At 39.6% G+C, this 18,938-nt stretch overlaps 1 protein-coding gene and 1 long non-coding RNA gene across 7 annotated transcripts in view; one reads left to right on the top strand and one right to left on the bottom strand.

Annotated features, from left to right (window-relative positions):
- Positions 1–18,938, bottom strand: part of AKT3 (AKT serine/threonine kinase 3) — a 111,244-nt gene that overhangs the window by 27,090 nt on the left and 65,216 nt on the right. For all 6 annotated transcript variants that reach the window (XR_014166900.1, XR_014166901.1, XM_081905828.1 and 3 more), the window contains exons 5-10: positions 17,629–17,773; positions 12,962–13,093; positions 11,948–12,013; positions 9,724–9,792; positions 8,036–8,158; positions 1,440–1,568 (exon numbers count right to left, since the gene is read on the bottom strand). Coding sequence is in view for 4 of the 6 variants with exons in the window: in XM_081905828.1 (XP_081761954.1) it covers positions 1,440–1,568; positions 8,036–8,158; positions 9,724–9,792; positions 11,948–12,013; positions 12,962–13,093; positions 17,629–17,773 (664 nt within the window). In the remaining 2 variants the exon portion in view is untranslated. The remainder of the gene's footprint in view (positions 1–1,439; positions 1,569–8,035; positions 8,159–9,723; positions 9,793–11,947; positions 12,014–12,961; positions 13,094–17,628; positions 17,774–18,938) is intronic.
- Positions 4,889–18,113, top strand: LOC309366909. The gene is made up of 5 exons (XR_014166909.1): positions 4,889–5,210; positions 5,893–6,061; positions 11,470–11,560; positions 14,821–14,949; positions 17,970–18,113. It is a non-coding gene; the product is annotated as an uncharacterized lncRNA (long non-coding RNA).

Genomic DNA, 18,938 nt, shown 5'->3' with positions numbered 1-18,938 from the left:
AGATATGTATCATTTCACAAAACAGTAATTCAGTTTTACTAACAAACCAGAGGTTAAACTAACCCCTTTCCAGTGACACACCTACACATCACAGCTGACACACTAATGTGTCGCGACACAGAGTTTGGAAAGCTCTGGGTTAGATCCCAACAAATGGGGATGCTAAGGTTCTGGGTCAGGTACAGACCCTATACAGCATGATACAAGTGAAGCGAAGTACATAGATAATGTACAAAATAAACCAGCTGCTTTATCTAAACATAGATCTAAATGCAACCAAATATTAGACCACTTAGGATCTTGATTTCAATCGTTATTACAACAAAAGGACCCAGTTATCTACTGCTTCAACTGAAAGAAAGACAGGACTCAACTATCACCTAGAAGCTTCCTTATCACACTAAATAGGACTAGGGTGTTTTCTGGCACATGGCTCAGTTCACTGATATAAATGGAAACAACAATTGTCCTATTAGTACCACACGAAGGCAAAACAGCTATGCCAGTTGGTGTATGATTCTACTGTATCTCCATCATCACAGGAAGCTGTTACAATGGTTGCATCATCCTTTGATAGATGCAAACTGAGCTGGTCTTTCCCATGCTAAGTCAAACCAGGGTTTAGTGGGAATGTGTTGCTGCTGGAGAGCAGATTGCACTTGCTTTGCTCCGCAAAAGTCTCTGCACTCTTAACTGGAAAAGGGGGCATTCTAAACCTTCTTGACCCTGCGAAATAAAACCCACTCTTAAAGTTGGTGAAGATATTAACTTAGATAAATATTAATGAAAACTTGGCAAAACTTAACTGGAGCTATAACTCAAAGCAAAATATTTTCTAGGAGATTAAATTGCTCGGATTAAGCCAGAGCTGCCTTCAGGTACAGGTACTTTAGCAGTGTTCCTTGAACTTCCTCCAGTCATTCCTTAGAACTAAAATTCCCATCCCATTATTTTCAACCATGTAATCTGCGTCTTTCTCTTTTTATGCCCTATATTTAGATAGCTGCATGAAAATACTAAAGAAGCATGCTTCTTATTTTTAAGAAAAAACTTCACTTACAATTAAATGTACATAGGAAACGATCTATATAAAGAGAAATATTTTAATAGTTCTGCTGCAAAAATTACTAGCTTAAAAATAAATATTTGTAACAAAATAAAAACATTCCTTTCAGTAGCACCTTAGAGACCAACTAAGTTTGTTATTGGTATGAGCTTTTGTGTGCATGCACACTTCTTCAGATACACAGATACACATAAATATTTGTGCTAATGTTTAAACAACATTTAAACATCCTCATGGTAAAAGGCTATAAAATGTATTAGCCCTTGTAACAATATTTTCCAGTTTTCAAATATACCAATTACTATTGACAAGTATGTTGTAATTAAGTGAAATGTTACATATTTAAAATGTACAAAGTAAAATGCTGACATACCTCTGGAGCCAAGTACTCTGGGGTGCCACAGAATGTTTTCATAGTAGCTGCATCTGTGATCCCTTCTTTGCAAAGTCCAAAATCTGTAATTTTTATGTGTCCATCTTTATCCAACATTAGATTCTCTAACTGTATATTACAAATAACACAAAATTGGTTTTTCAACATCTAAAGGGAAATCACTGTTTAACAAACAACCAACAAAAAAACACTCAGCAACTTAGTAGTTATTGTTACAATTTTTACTATTATTAAGAGCCAAACCAGATGAGGCACTGGAAATTAGTGATCAATTCTCCAACGTTTCGAACTTCTATTATAAGCATTTGCTGGGTGCCACAGTGCTGGGTCAATAATGTTTAACCCTTTCCCCGGTAACATTTTCTTAATCCTATTCCCACACATACACAATACTATTTGCCAAAGAGTCAAATAATAGTTTCCAGTGGCAAATTAGATGCTTCCCACAGCTACTTTAAAGGGAGGGGGAAATAGAAACAGCAGGAAATTTGATCACAGATCCTTTGTGTCTTGTCTAGTTTGGTCCCATAGTTTGGTCTTGTAAGTGTAATTTACAGCTTCACAGGATGATTGCCATTCTGATGATAGTATTTTTATAATATAATAATTTATATTCCTAGTTCAGATAACCAGATCTAAACTCACTTTGCATACTATTTGCAGTTGTAATTAGAGAATCAAATATGAAATGAGCTCTAGAAGCAAAGGGGGGAGAGAGAGACACTGAAAGTAGTGGCCTATGAACTTTTCAATCCATCAAGGGTGATCAGCAGGACCTTGTGAACCACTTCATTTGCTGCAAGGCAAAAGTGAGACAACACAGTTAAATTTAATGCCAGCTGCTCATTTTGGTGGGCCAAATTGTAAGACAACTGCTGCTTGCTTGCCTGTTTGCAATTCCTCAAGAGCACTCCACAAGCATTCAGAGACATCAGTGTAAGCCTGGATGGGAGTGTGAATATGCGAAGACTACACATGATACATATAACTCTTATATGTATCAACTATTTACTTTGACATGTACAGATAAAAAAATTACTCCTATTTGCTCCTCTATACAACTACATATAAGTAGTTCTCATTGAACTCAAAGTGACCTACTTCTGAGTAGAAATGCACTGTATGATGTTTATCAATGCTGATCTGGCAATCTGATCCAATTTGCCCATTACGGTGATAGAAAATATGGACAAAATATATTGTGTCACTTAGCCAAATAATAGTGAACTGTGCAGAAATCATATATAATTCTGGAAGGATATGTTATCACATCATGCTAGCAGCATAAAACGAAATCTATAAACCTGCTAGATTCTAGAACAGGAATGGGGAACTGGATCTGGTCAGTAGACCAGCCTCTTATCTGCCTCACTCCTGACAGGGCAAGCTTTTCAGGTGGGTGCAGTCATCCACCTGCCGATCCCCCAATGTCACAATGACATCAAGTGATCTCCCAGCACCAAGGTCTTTTCAGAAGCCCCTTTTAAAGCACTATGTTGCCCAGGACATTGCCCAGGGATTTGCAGGCACCACCAATGAGCTGTTCCTGCAAACCCTCTTTTGGCTGAGCCAGGTTTTTTGACATCATATATTACATTATTATTAAAACAAAATTATATACTGTTTACCTACAATAGTCTCTAGACAATGTACAGCAGATGTTGGGAGAGTGGGTATGGTTTGGCATGTCAGAGATGACATTGTGGGCCAAATGGGGAACCCTGATGGGCCTAATTAGGCCCACAGGGTGGAGGCCTTCCTACCTCTTGCCTGTTCTAGAAAACAGACGTTTGCTTACTGTGTGACCTTTTGCTCCCAGTGGAAAATGGAAGGCAGTCCTATTCCTTGGAATGGTTCCTCCTTCTGGATCCAGAATCCTCAACCACCAGGCCAACTGGCAGAGTGAGAAAGACCCTCTACCTGCTATGAAACACCCCACTATAGGATAAACATCAACAATGGGAGTCAAAAGGCATCAATTCTGTAATGCTCAGCAAAAGTGTAGAGACACCCATATAGTCACCCTACATATCTCTGAGATAGAGAACTGGGCGCAAGCCATCAAAATGAATTTCAATAGGAACAAATGTAAGGTTCTGCACTTAGGCAGCACCTTAGGATGCACAAATATAGGATGGGGGACAGCTAGCTTACTAGCAGTACATGTGAAAAGGATCTAAGGGTCTTGGTGGACCACCAGCTTAACATGAGTCAGCAGCACCAAAAAGAAGGCAAATGCTATTCTAGGTTGCATCAACAGAAGTATAGTATCTAGATCAAGGGAAGTAATAGTACCACTCTATTCTGCCTTGTTCAGACCAAACCTGGAATAATGTGTCCAATTCTGGGTGCCAAAATTTAAGGATGTTGACAAGCTGGAACGTATGCAGAGGAGGGCAACTAGGATGATCAAGGGTCTAGAAGCCAAGCCTTACGAGGAGCGCTTGAAGGAGCTGGGTATGTTTAGCCTGGAAAAGAGGAGACTGAGAGGAGATCTGATAGCAAACTTCAAATATCTAAAGGGCTGTCACATGAAAGATGGAGCAAGCTTGTTTTCTCCTGCTTTGGAAGGTAGGACTTGAACCAATGGCTTCAAGTTACAAGGAAGGACATTCCAACTAAACATCAGGAAAAACTTTCTGACAGTAAGAGCTGTTTGACAGTGGAACGGTCTCCCTTGGGAGGTTGTGAACTCTCCTTCCTTGGAGATTTTAAAACAGAGGTTGGATGGCAATCTGTTATCATAGAATCATAGAATCATAGAGTTGGAAGAGACCACAAGGGCCATCGAGTCCAACCCCCTGCCAAGCAGGAAACACCATCAGAGCACTCCTGACATATGGTTGTCAAGCCTCTGCTTAAAGACCTCCAAAGGAGGAGACTCCACCACACTCCTTGGCAGCAAATTCCACTGTCAAACAGCTCTTACTGTCAGGAAGTTCTTCCTAATGTTTAGGTGGAATCTTCTTTCTTGTAGTTTGGAACCATTGCTCCATGTCCACTTCTCTGGAGCAGCCGAAAACAACCTTTCTCCCTCCTCTATGTGACATCCTTTTGCATATTTGAACATGGCTATCATATCACCCCTTAACCTTCTCTTCTCCAGGCTAAACATGCCCAGCTCCCTTAGCCGTTCCTCATAAGGCATTGTTTCCAGGCCTTTGACCATTTTGGTTGCCCTCCTCTGGACACGTTCCAGTTTGTCAGTGTCCTTCTTGAACTGTGGTGCCCAGAACTGGACACAGTACTCCAGGTGAGGTCTGACCAGAGCAGAATACAGTGGCACTATTACTTCCCTTGATCTAGATGGATGCTTTAGCTTAGTTCCTACACTGCAGGGGGTTGGACCCTTGGAGTCCCTTCCAATTCTACAAGTCTATGAGTCTGTGCCCTATGTACTGTGACATAGAGGCCACCAGAGAGAATGAGCTGCTATCCCCCTTCTCCAGGTGATTTCCCCACAGCCCAATATGAGTGGACAGTAGCCTCTTTCATCCAATAGGAAATGATGAAAGTGGTCACCTGGTTACCCAATGAACCCCCACTAAACATCACAAAGAGAGCTCGTACACAGGGCTGTGCTCTGAATGCAATGCTCCACTTATGGCTGTGGAGCTTGCAGATTGATACCATCCATGTGATGGGAGAGATGACTGCTTGGTGCAGCTGGAGCTTTGGACACCATTGCAGGCCTTCTGAGCAATGGGTGTTGCATGTAGGTCAGCTGCCCTTTCACTGCTTTAAGAAAAGGCATGATAAAGCACTAAGAGCATCACTGCTCCATGTCCCCACATGCCTTCCTGGCAGCTGCTCTTTAATCATTTCTGCAAGGGGGCACTGAAGCCCTAAGTGAAGCAGTCACCTTTCCTCTTTCCAAAAGCTTTGTCCCTCACCACTCTCCTGCAGCCATTCCGCACCACACTTATGAGGAAGGGGTGGGCGGGTGGTGCCCCACGCACTGCCTATAGCTAGTTGCTTCCTGCTGGCTAGGGCTTCTAGGTGGGTAGAAGGGAGACAGAGGAGAGGGGAGCAGCAGGGAAGTAGAGAATTGGAGTTTAGGAACCAAAGAAAGAGAGAGGCTGGAGACAGAAGGAAGGGGTACAGGAAAGAAAGAAAGAAAGAAAGAAAGAAAGAAAGAAAGAAAGAAAGAAAGAAAGAAAGAAAGAAAGAAAGAAAGAAAGAAAGAAAGAACACCCAAAATTACTAGGTCCTTAAGGACACAACCAATCAAAGCAACAGGCAGAACCAATCTGGTGAACTGGATGGCCCATTCCCCTGGCTGAGAAGGAAATAAGATTCTGGATCCTGCTTGCCACAGCAAGAAAGAGGGACCATCCCAAGGAACAGGACTGCCCTCCATGTGCCAGTAAGAAAATTAACTTATTCCTTGTTCATTCAATGTCATGTGAAACCTACCCAAAACCTTTCATAGGCTGTTTTTAAAAAGGCATAAAAATAAAATGGAAACTAGAGCACAGACTACCAGATTCACATTCTTACAAAACATCCTACAAAACGGGAAGAGCGACGATGGTATATGACATTCTCCAAACACCAGTTGTGATGATGAACCTCTTCCTGGTACGCACATATTACTCAGGGTAAGTACAGTGGTACCTCTTGTTACGTACTTAATTCGTTCCAGAGGTTCGTTCTTAACCTGAAACTGTTCTTAATCTGAAGCACCACTTTAGCTAATGGGGCTTCCTGCTGCTGCTGCGCCACCGGAGCACGATTTCTGTTCACATCCTGAAGCAAAGTTCTTAACCCGAGGTACTATTTCTGGGTTAGTGGAGTCTGTAACCTGAAGCGTATGTAAACCGAGGTGCCACTGTACTTAAAAGATGCAGAGTCCTTATAACTAAGATTGTGTTATAAATTTAAAGGAAAAAATTAAGTCTGATTATATGAAATAACTATATTCATTGTGATGCAAAACTCTTTGCTGTATTATGAACAGTAGGGGAGAAATGAGATCTGCCAATTAACGAGATTACAGATGTCATTGCTCTTGCCAATCTGTGAATAAGGATTCTTGTGATGCTCTGCCAAACAAGATCTACTACACTACAATATTTGGAAATGAATATTAGCATAGAAGGATGGGCAAACTCATAAAAGAATTTCATGGAAGTATCAGCACACCCAAACTAGAGTTCCAGATATTCAGATACTTCCTTCTGTGGGTTCAGAAATCCACCTAATCTTAGCAGTGGCAGACTGTAGTACCAACATGGATCAGTAATATTGTTGTCCCTTGCCAGAACTTAAGATTTGGAGCATATTTAATATACATATAGTTACCTACTGGAAGCACTTCAACAAGAGCCTATGAAGTCAGTACCCCCTTGGTCTACAGATGCTGGTCACATCCACACCATATATTTAAAACATATGGCTTCCCCCAAAGAATCCTAGGAACTGTAGTTTGTTAAGAGAGCGTGGAATTGTAGCCCTATGAGGGGTAGAATACAGTTCGCAGGATCCTTTGGAGAAAGTTAAGTGCTTTAAATGTATGGTGTGGATGTCACTCTTGTGTTACTCTCCTTTGGCTCAGTGATTCTACTCATCACTACCCCATTGGAGTGAAAGTTTGTTGAAGAAGACTGGGGCCCTTTAAATGAAGAGCCTCCTCTCAGTGAAAACAGAACCAGTTTCTGAAACAGAGCTCCAGTTCCTATATAACAGGCAACATCTAAGCTTAGCCCTCATGCATTGCTCAGCCTAAGTCCTGCATGGAATTGCCCTTATGTTGCTTCTTCTCTGCTGAGGTCAGTGCTTGCATGAAAATACTTCAGCGAGAATCTGGTCTATTGAGCCCCTTCTCTTCAGTTTCTGCCAACGCACAGGAGAACACTCTCAAAGTGGTGCACCAGTGTAGTTTGACACACCAGCCAGGATTGCTCATATCTTGGGTCTAGGATCTAATAGCTGTTGGTGGGACCACTCTAATATGGGCACTTACTGGCATATGTTTGGGACTGTCATTTTGATTCTGTTTTCTGGGATCAAGGGTTGAGGAACATTATATCCATAATTGGTAAACAGGCAACTAAAGACCCAGTTACACCCTACTGTTCAATTCTTTAATTATATTTCTCCTACTCACAAGACTACCTATCTATAACCGAAGGCTGAAGGATGCATTGAATATTACACTGGACATGTGGAATAAAAAGACTGTATATTGTTTTCTCGGAGAAGCTAACTCACGAACATAAGGCACCAAGGGTTCTGCTGCACTACAAGATTTTGTGGCTACATGGGGGCCTTTTTTACTTATATAAACACTCACATGATGAATCACCTCATACCAGCCAAGTACACAACATACATATTCATCTTCATTCACATAACAAGGACCAACCTTCAATATCAATTGCTTAAATAAATAACAGAATACAGATACTATAGATTGAAATTGGGTGTTGGGTATTTTGCTGAACTTCAATCTACAGTGCACTTTTTTTCCTCGGCTAGTTACTTTTCTCAAAACAGTGTAACTTTATAATTACTTTGTGTTTGTCCCAATGGTCTTTTCAAAAACAACATTTTGATTACTTCTCTTTTTTTACCTTGAGATCACGGTACACAATCTTTCCAGAATGCAGATAGTCCAAAGCAGAAACAATTTCTGCACCATAGAAGCGTGTGCGATCCTCAGAGAACACCCGCTCTCTCGACAAATGGAAAAACAGCTGCAGGGTAAACAGCAGGGACAGGATTGCAATAATTACTGATTTAGTGGGGGAAATTAACAGAAACATAAAACACCTCTCATCACCATATTGTGATGATAGATAGTGTACTCTCAGTGGACACTCAGCACTCTTAGACAGCAGCTGGCTTATCTTTTCCAGGTTTCCAAGGGGAAAAAACGAGCTGTTAAATCAGCATTTTAATCAATATACCAATCTTGTTTAAGGCATTCTGCTTGCTACCCATTTAACCTTCAGTTACCAGAGGAAAAAAGTGCATCATCATCATTCTCTAATTTTTTTCTTCCCCTGTCCCCTCCCTCCATTTTTTATTTTTTTAGCAATGAAGTCATTGGGACTGTTTACTATTCATACACACAACTCCAAGGTACTACAGTACAGAGCTTTCCAAACTGTGTGTCATGACATGTTAGTGTGCTGGCTGTAGTGTGTAGGTGCGTCACACAAATTTAACCTCCAGTTTGCTAGTAAAACTGAATTACTATGTCGCAAAATGATGCATGTTCAAAAAGTGTGTCACCAACTTGAAAAGTCTGGAAAGCTCTGCTATGGTATATTGCAGGTACAGTAAATTATTTCTTAAGCATGGCTATAAAAGTTCCCAGGAACACTCAGAAACTATTTTCATCAGCCTAATCACGTGAAGTTAATATTTTCTTTCAGACAATGCAAATCCAGTATAGCATCGTATCTGCTCCAACACTAGCCCTAGTTTACAATACCTAGGGTTAGCAAAACCAACTTCACTATATTCTATTGTAGAGCATTGAAGGGAGTGATGAGTATGAAAGTAAGAGCCAGACCCTGAAGACTTGCAAGTTTCCTCCAGATGAAATTTCACGTTCTGACAGTTGATTCCTGTCTGCAAGTAGACTATTTCTAGTACAAACAACTAACAATCACTCTCCCTCACACAGAGACAAAATATTTACTTTAAGCATCTACACCTAAAGTGGTGGAAAAACTGTCTGACAAAATTGAGGAAAATCAAAAGTAAAGTATGAAAAGAAGCAAAGTGATGTTTTATTATTTCCAAAAGCAATCTTCAGAAGCTCAATATTATTTTAGACATGGCCACTGAGATGCAAGAAAGAAAAGTTTGTAACAACTTTTTTTTGCCATTTAGCAATAATTCAAGACACTATTTATTTATGAAAAACTCTGGCATAAGGAGAAGTGCACTTGGTCAGGGAGGGGCCTGGATTCCCACTTTAAACTTCTAACAGGTGATAAATAATGAACTAAGAGCACAAGAAGAGCCCTGCTGAATCACACCAAAGGTTCACCTAGCATTCTGTTCTTGTGGTGACCTATGATAAGACAATAAACAGGACATTGAGCAGAAACATGATCTCCAGCAACTGACATTCAGAGGTATATTGCCTCTGATACTGGATATAAAACAGCCATCATGCCTAGCAGCTAAAACTAATGTTTTCGTGGTTTTAACAAAGGAATACATGAACAAAGAAAAAAATGAAGATCTGTAATTCAAGGGAGTGTGTGGATCAGAACAGCACCACAAACCACATTGTCTGACTTACCTCTCCTCCATTGACGTATTCCATCACAAAACACAAACGGTCCTTTGTCTGGAATGAGTATTTCAAAGACTTAAAGAAAAAGCAAACAAAAAATGCAGTTATGAATAGCTTTCATAACATTTAGTTGCATCTTTTTTATTTAATTAATGTGCAGCACAACTGGGTACCTTTCTGCTAAGAAGTAAGCCACACTGTGATCAAGGACTTATTACCACTAAGATGTTCAATGATGTCAGTGGAATGAACTTTCCCAAGCACAATGGGATTTGCCGTTCCTCTCCTCCCCCATCCCAAAGTCTCCCCATGTACTCCAAAGTGTTGGAGGGCTCTCTGAAGCAAATTGTGGTAGGGACTGCAGCGGGGGAGGGGAAAGGCATATCTGCTTATATGGTGGTGGGTATCAATCTCAATAAGCATAGGATTGTAGAAATAAGGTGAATAAAAGCATAATCTCTTTTGGCAAGAAAGAGTATTCAACTGAAAGCAAGTTCAATCAGTATGCAAACCAATTAAATCCTTGAAAACTCAAGAGTTATATCACATGCTGACAAATACCTATATACGATGTGAGCAGTTCTGACTGCAAATCCAAGAATTGGGACAAAATATACTTTTAAATGGTCATAGAATTAATGAAAGATTCCAAACATTTGCATCTGAATATCAATATCTAACCAAGTCTGTATATTCTATTCTTTTATTTTGATACATTTATATCCTGCTTTTCTTTTATTTCTATCAAAAGAGGCTACAATCAGGTTAAAAATAATAAAACAAACACATGTCCCATCTCACTCCACAAATCTATTAAAACAATCTTACAGTTAAAACTACCACCACAACAGGTTCAAAAGCAGCATTCATCCAATACAACATCCACTGAAACCCAAATATCTGTTGAAAACATATGGGTGTTTTCCTAATCACTCATCCTAAAACACCAGAAGTGACCGAGTGGGAAGAGTTCCACAAATTAGAAGCAACTACAGAAGAATGGTGGTGGTGGGGGGTAGTAACATGAAAATTTCTCAAGTACAAAGACAGTATTAATAGTTTTTGCACCACAGACTCCCTTACAGCTTAGGATAAGTTAGATGAATGAGTTGGGAACAAAGGAAAAAAGGTAACACAATTGATTATCCTTTGAAACATTTAAAGAATGATGGGGGAAATGTAATTTGTAATTTGTACATTCTAAATCCTATCTCATAATTTATAGTTCTTGTGACTACTGCAACCCAAACATATATCAAGGTGTAAAGGAGGGTCCCTTTAATGCTTCGATTTCCTTTTTAAATAAACATGTCACAGTTTATGAAGCTGATAAGAGCTGATGTCCTCCATCTGTTTAGTCCAGCACCATCATGTGGACATTAACACCAGTAATTGGCAAATCTTCAAAACATAGCTGGTGATGCAAATACTTCAAGACCAAAAATGTCTTGGGTCCTGGCAATGGATGGGTTTACCAAAGGAACTGACATCAACATGGCAAATCATCAGGCTCCAGAGTACTTTCTGGCTGCATTTATCAGGGTTCTGTATATGTCCTGATCTTTTAGAATACTGGCTGGCATTAACTGGTGGTTATTATTTGTTACACAGAGAAAGACTTTCTAGATGGAATAGAGTCACTACCTATACAAGTCTGGAAATTCTTCAGAACGGAATTAATTTTTAAATGATATGAATATTTTAACAGTTTCTATATTTACCAATACTGAAGATAAACTTGTGAAAAATTAGGTAGTGAAAACACCAGCTAGCACTGAAAAGAGGAATTCATCTGACACAAATATGAGAAACATCATCTTTGGAAAAACTCTTCTCTTATACTGTAAGTACAAGAGGCTCACAAACCTGGTGGACAGTAAAACAGAAAGATGGGTCTGAATATATCACCTCCTTCTACCCCTAAGAATCAAAACAGAAGTCAAATAGGAAGTTGGCAGAGAAGACAAGGTTCTGTTCTACAATATTTACTCATTCCTCCCAGTGGTATGAAGACTGATTTCAAATCTGACATAAGGTGAACTGCAACACAAATGTTGCTTTCACTGGCTCTGAAACAGCAAGTTTAAGAGATGAACCATGTTCCAATATCTCATGCAAAAGTCAAACATGACCCCAAAGAAGGGATTGAAACAGTACTATACTGATGACAGGAACCTGTAACTTTTCCCTCTCATATAGCTTTACACTTAAAATCATAATTTATACTCACCGTCAAAAAAGGATGCCTAGTGTTTTTCAGTACTCTGCTTTCTGTAAGTGTGTGAGCCACTTCATCCTAAAGGGTAAAAAAAATGTTACTGTAGTAATGAATATTTGAAACAAATATATTTGTACAACAATACTTAAGTGCCCACAGTATCTTTGCAAGGTATGAGGATTGGTGGGGGGGGGGGGGCAGAACGGGCAAAGGCCACACAACTTTTTTCCTATTAGAAGACACAACTGTGACAATAGGAATGCTTTTAAGTTTAGTTAGGTGCTAAGTATTTGTCCTCAATATCTATGCAACCTCTCTAACCCCCAAGGTACCCCCACCAAGATATGGAGTCCATCAGCCACCATCACTTCTTAAGCACAACAGCTTCTGCAAATCACTTAACTGTACCCACAATTTTAAGCTTTTTAGGGTGCTTCATATGTTAACTAATGGTTTGGTCACTCCTAAAAAAAAAAACCATGGATGCAGCATCATGTGGGCAACCTGGACTGGTGAAAATTGCTGCAAACTATTAACAAATCATGATTGCTTCAACCACTTGTTAATTTGTTCTACGTAATTCTACTACTATGTTAGCAGGCAGACAACTTTCAAGATTTGTCTTATAGATAAGGTCTATACAAACAAGATTTGTAGCAGAGGAAGGAAAAAAACTGAGTAAAAACTGAGTAAAGTCAGAAATCAAACACAACAGGAAAGTGAAAGAGGAATAGGAATAGGAGGGAACTGGAAAACACCAAAAAAATAATGAATATTTGAAAGTAGAAGAACTTAACTGAAAGGAAGATCAGTGAGAGCTGGGAGAATACGATTGGATCTGTCAGGCAGGAGAGAAAAAACTGAGGGGACTGATCCTGCCTCACTGAGTTCTTTGCTCTCCTGCCTCCGCCACACAAAGAGTGAAGTTATCAAACCCACTTGGGTCATCAGCAACAGTCTCAAATTAAGCTATTTTCAGACCCAGGTATATTTACAAGTAATAGTGTATTAAATATAGAAGTATACCTTTGCAATAATAACTTCCTTTTTCAAAATCTTCATAGCATAATATTTTCCACTTGCCTTCTCTCGAACCAGAATAACTTTGCCAAACGTGCCTTTGCCAAGTAGTTTTAAGTAATCAAAATCATTCATTGTCTGTATGGAGCACAAGACTAGGAATTAATAGGATTTACACCTTGCAGATGTTGTATTCATTAAAATGCTGCTGTCCTGCCATGAAACACCACAATTATCAAGAAAAAGGCACAAGTGTATAGACCACATGGATGAAGTTCCAAACAGAAAAGCCCTCTGTTGTAAGGTCACATTTTTAGCTCCCTTGTTTGTTTCAAGAACGACCGATATGTATGGACAGTTGTTTGCATCCGGGAGATGTGCCCATGTATAAAACGTCAGTGATCCTATATTCCATAAGTGACTATACATTACACGTAAGAATAATTATTAGCTTTGACTGATTGTTGTTGATGCCAGTTTAAAAATGATTATGAACTGCAGAGGAGCCAAGGGACACAGAAATACGACAGCTCACTAAGCTTTCTTTAACACCATAATGCTGCTGGCTCTGAAGCTCCACATGGGCAGATTTTCTGAATGTACATGGTCTGCTGATCATATACCATGCCAGTCACAGACTGCAGCATAATGCCAACAATCAGCTTGTTTATTTTGAGTACAGAGTTTGCAAATTGTTTGTTTTATCTGTTATAAGAGAACAGAAATAAAATTTCAGCAATCTAAACAAGGCCTTAGAAAATCAAAACACCAGTACACAAACCTTGTCTGCTATAAGAAGTTTCACAACAGAAAGAGGGATTTTATTATGGAATAATCTCATTGAAGAAAAAGCTTCAAAAAAAGGAAGGGGGACAGCTTTGGCAACTAAGGATTGATTAAAATATGTTTCCCTGTTGGTGGCTAGGCGGGAAAGAGAACAGTGTTACTGAATCTTTAATATTTGTAATGAAGAGGGAATTTCAGCAAGTTGTAGCTTGTCGTGAGCTCAAATCACCTTTTCTACAAAACCAAGTTGTGGGAGCATGTCCTTTTTTGCACCTGACCATGTTGGGTGGAACTTGGGACATTTTAGTTATAGGTTAGGCATAAATGATAGCTTTCCAAATATTTGAAAGTTAACTATTGTTTGGAACCTTAGTAACTGGAATGCCAAGTGTAACAAACTCTTTTGATCTGCTATAGTGCAACAGTGCCACCTGGAGTGTCAGAAATTTTGTATGCCTACAAAGAACCCTGGGACGCAGGTGGTGCTGTGGGTAAAAGCCTCAGCGCCTAGGACTTGCCGATCAAAAGGTCGGCGGTTCGAATCCCCACAGCGGGGTGCGCTCCCGTCGCTCGGTCCCAGCGCCTGCCAACCTAGCAGTTCGAAAGCATCCCCGGGTGCAAGTAGATAAATAGGGACCGCTTACCAAGCGGGAAGGTAAATGGCGTTCCGTGTGCTGCGCTGGCTCGCCAGATGCAGCTTGTCACACTGGCCACGTGACCCGGAAGTGTCTGCGGACAGCGCTGCCTCCCGGCCTCTAGAGTGAGATGAGCGCACAACCCTAGAGTCTGTCAAGACTGGCCCGTACGGGCAGGGGTACCTTTACCTTTACCTGTACCTTTACAAAGAACCCTAAACAGACAGCTATCCACTATTTTGTTTCCGAATATATATCCTCAAGTTTAATCGACTTTTTTTATTTAAAGAGAAATATCTCACTAAAACACACATTAAGACCACATAGTAGTTAAAGCTACCCCTTGTATTCTATGGATGCTTCATAAGGTTTTGTTAAGTTCTGTCCCTGTGGGCTTTTGGAAAGTAAATCCAAAGTTCATTTCTTTGTTTATTTTTCCTGCAGCTAAAGAGCTCTCATCAGTAGGGCTCAGAAATTTTCCAAGCAGCTGAACAGCTTAGGGCAAGGGAACCCAAGATGGTGCCCTACAGAAGTTATTGGACTGCAACTTCTATCATCATTTATCACTACCATGTAATTGATTTCTCAATAACATGGGTCTCACTAAGCTATACTCAGGGTGAAAGGCAAAGGTAAAGGCACCCCTGACCATTAGGTCCAGTCGCGGACGATTCTGGGGTTGCGCACTCATATCGCGCTATAGGCTGAGGAAGCTGGCGTTTGTCGCAGCTTCTGGGTCTTGTGGCCAGCATGACTAAGCCGCTTCCGGTGAACCAGAGCAGCGCACAGAAACACCGTTTACCTTCCCGCCAGAGCTGTACCTATTTATCTACTTGCACTTTTGAACTGCTGGGTGGGCAGGAGCTGGGACTGAACAACGGGAGCTCACCCTGTTGCGGGGATTTGAACCACCGACTTTCCGATCGGCAAGCCCTAAGCTCAGTGATTTAGACCACAGCGCCACCCGCCTCCATACTCAGGGTAGACCCACTGAAATCAATGGACTTAAGTTACCGGTAGTAATAATGCCCACTGAAATACAGCACCCTGTCTACATGGCTCCATTGTACCAAAATTACTATACAGATGCAAACACAATAGAACCAACAGCTGTTGGTGGACTCACACATGGTTCAGGGGTGGCTTGTCTCTTTGCTCCAATGCCACAAGCATGGCAGAACCACCTGATCTCCTATGCACTTTCTGATGCCACAATAGGCAAAAGAATCGGGGGGGGGGGAATATTGATACTTAAAAATGTGTTTGAAAGGAAAAGCTTTGAAGTAAAATCAGATTAATGATGATAAAACAATTTTTTATTTAACTTAAATAAATACTTTGTTTCCTGTACAGATTTATTCCTTGGAACAGAACACTTGTCTTTCTTTGTTTCATAATCTGATTATGTTCTTCACGTAAGAGTACCATCTGCTACAAAAATCACTGGTCTTAGACATAGAAATATGTGACAAAGCTAATGTATAACATTAACTATGTACAACAATCAATGATATTAAGATATTAAAATGGATGGGAGAATAGATGTTCAATCCTGGTATCCAACAAAATATAGGCACATTTAAGGGAGTATGCTCAATGTAGGAGAGGCTGAGTCTGTGCAAACAGGAACTGAACAGGAAAAGCTAACAGTCTTGCAGAATTGTGGGGTTTTGAGGGGATATTTATCAACACCTTTTGCAAGTTCCATAGGAGGTACTGGTGGGCACATCACACTGGAAATCCCTGAATATACTATGATATAATATTAACAACTAAAATCATTTTAGTCAAGTTGTCCAGCGTATCAATTAATAATAATAATAAAAGTGTTACCAGTAAATGTTTGCTTTCATGTTATCCTGTGAATTGCCCTGAGACCTGTGGGTATAGGGCGGTATATAAATTTAATAAATAAGAAATAATAATAAAGGGGTTTGGGAGGTTAAAAAGTCAAGGAAAATACAAGCACTATTATTCTTTAATATAATACAGACCTGAATTAACGCTGAATAATTCCTTGCCTTGACAGATACAATCAGCCCCTTCCTTACTATCATTTAGGAAGGCGCTAAAATGTTTTTATTCATTACTGATTTTAGTAAAGGTGCCTAAGAGGCAGAAGCCTCTATTTTTATTAGAATAACTGGCTGATGGAAATGAATTAAAAGATTTGAAATGTTTCACCACTGCTATTATTACTAGCATATAGTTTGAGATTTAATATGGTTTTAAATTGTTTTTACATAGTATAAGCTGAATGGGAAGATATTTTGAATGGTGACATAAATTCATATGATTTTAAAATTTTCTTTGTCTACTATTAATACCTGCTGAATATTAAGACAACCTACATGAAAGGTTGTGTTAGTAACACCTGAAACAGTATTTATTGGTCTTAAAAGAAGTGTATTTGACACTGATTACATTCTGGCTTCTGAAAATTGTTTTCCATCTGCAGTTTGTATTGTTTGGCAAGTTTTCAGCTAGCTGTCACATTTCAACATCTGTAGCAAAACATTTCATATCAGCTCTAAATATAATATTGCACTTGCAGTATGATACAATTTATGAACACCCCACAGTCAAGACCCTACAGTTACCGCAAAGTCCAAAATATGCCAAGTGTAATCTATGGAAATGATCCACAAATGTTACAGTGCTGCACTGATGAGATTGTCCTTAGCATAGGCAGCTGTGCCCAAGATAGCTCAGGGATGCATGGTCATGTGACCATTGCCAAACAGCTAAGAGCTCTCAACTAGCCAGGAAACCATGGGCTTGTGGCCTTTTGTGGGGAAACACTGCAACTGATTACAGCAGTCTTGGAGGCTGCTTGGTCACTGGGTCAGAAGGTAAGGGTCAATCCACTGAAATGGAAATCCTTTTCAGAATCAATACAATATATTTTAACAGTACAGTTCTCTGTTTGAAGAAGGAATAATTTACGCAAAGATAGCGTATTTTTAGTTGCCAGGCATACATATCTTTAAATTTATTTTAACAGTTACAATAACAAGAATGACAATATCATGAACAAAGCATCATTTGTCATTGTGTCTGATATGGAATGGCAATTTAGAAGGAGTTAAGCACAATGCTGCCATTAGAATTTCTGGAATTTGAGCTTTCCAAATTTCTTATAATGAAATTCACAAAATTACTGGAGAACTGAGCTCACAATAAATTACAAGCTGAAATATGCCAATGCAGTAAGATCACACTTTTAAAATGTAGGAAGGAATCTCCAATTACCTTCCTTTTATGGTGGGTTGTGGAAGCATCCATCTCCTCCTCTCCTATATTATCAATCTGTGAGGTTGGACTACAGTTCATTCTTTCTTCTTCCTGCCTCTGTAGCCTGTCTGCTACTGCTTGGATGGCTTCTGTCCATTCTTCCCTATCAAAAATAAGTCAGTTTTATTAATAAATACATTTCATAAATATTCAACAAAAAGGAACATGAGGGAATACATACATAAACCATGTAAAATATAGAAAAAATGGAGGGCAATCAAATCACCTACTGCATTTGCCTTTCCTGTATACATTGCACCCTGTGCTCAGGTATTTCCTTTTGTGCTGACTTTCCATAGGCAGATTTCCCATGATCAGAAAACTGTGCCCATGAGAGAGCTGCATGCTTTACAGCAGATGTAAGGAATCAACTGGACCAAATACCACATATTCAAAGATCTACAGCAAAAGACTATTTCATAAGAATTGAATGGTATTGCAAATGTCTGTGTATCCTGTCCAATCTTTTAAGCTATGTTGGAGCTTTGTGCTCAGGACAAATGATCTACAATATCCTTTAAAGGCATGCTCTTTACCCAAAAGCTTTTCTGAATTAAAAAAACCCAGACCTGCAATATCCTGATACTATATAGTTTATATAAAAATTATTAGTATTGATTAAATTTCTATACTGCCCCTCATCTGAAGATCACAGTGTGGTTTACAATATAAAATCACAGAAACACATACCATAACAAACAAAAACAATAATACACCCAAAAACATCTTTATTCCCTCCTCCTTAAGATACCCCTGCTCAGTAGCCGGTAGAGAAGGGTGGGCTCAATGCTTCCTCCCCACTCTGGGCATAGAGCATTGGTTAAGTTTTCATAGGCACACGTCAGACCCTTCCACAGCACTCCTGCTGAGGAAATCACTGGCTGATACTGTAAGGTAGTAGCATACTACAAAAAAAATAGGTTTTTCATGCTTTGTCAAGCTGGGTCAGCTATTTCCTAGTGAATACTACTGAAGCGAATCACCCCGTTTCATGCTTGGACAGGCAACTATATTCACTTAACAGAGGAAGTGGAATAACTAGGAGAATCAGTATTTGCTCTAAGTAGTACGGGGACCTTGGAAAGTGTGTCAATTAATTGATGGTACTGGAATTTTTCTTCTGTCTAATATTTAGAATCAAGGTATAAGAACAATTAGAATACATTAAATTTATGAATACACCGATAAAGTTAGGGATAAAGTTAAATGTAGAGAATAATGAAAGGAAACACAAATTAACATGCAATTTAGCAACCAGTGGTTACCAG

The sequence above is a fragment of the Podarcis melisellensis genome (genome assembly GCF_964234715.1).
Source record: "Podarcis melisellensis genome assembly, chromosome: 3".
NCBI lineage: Eukaryota > Metazoa > Chordata > Lepidosauria > Squamata > Lacertidae > Podarcis > Podarcis melisellensis.
The sequence above is the reverse complement of the archived record's forward strand: the minus strand, read 5'-3'. Positions and strand labels throughout refer to the sequence as shown.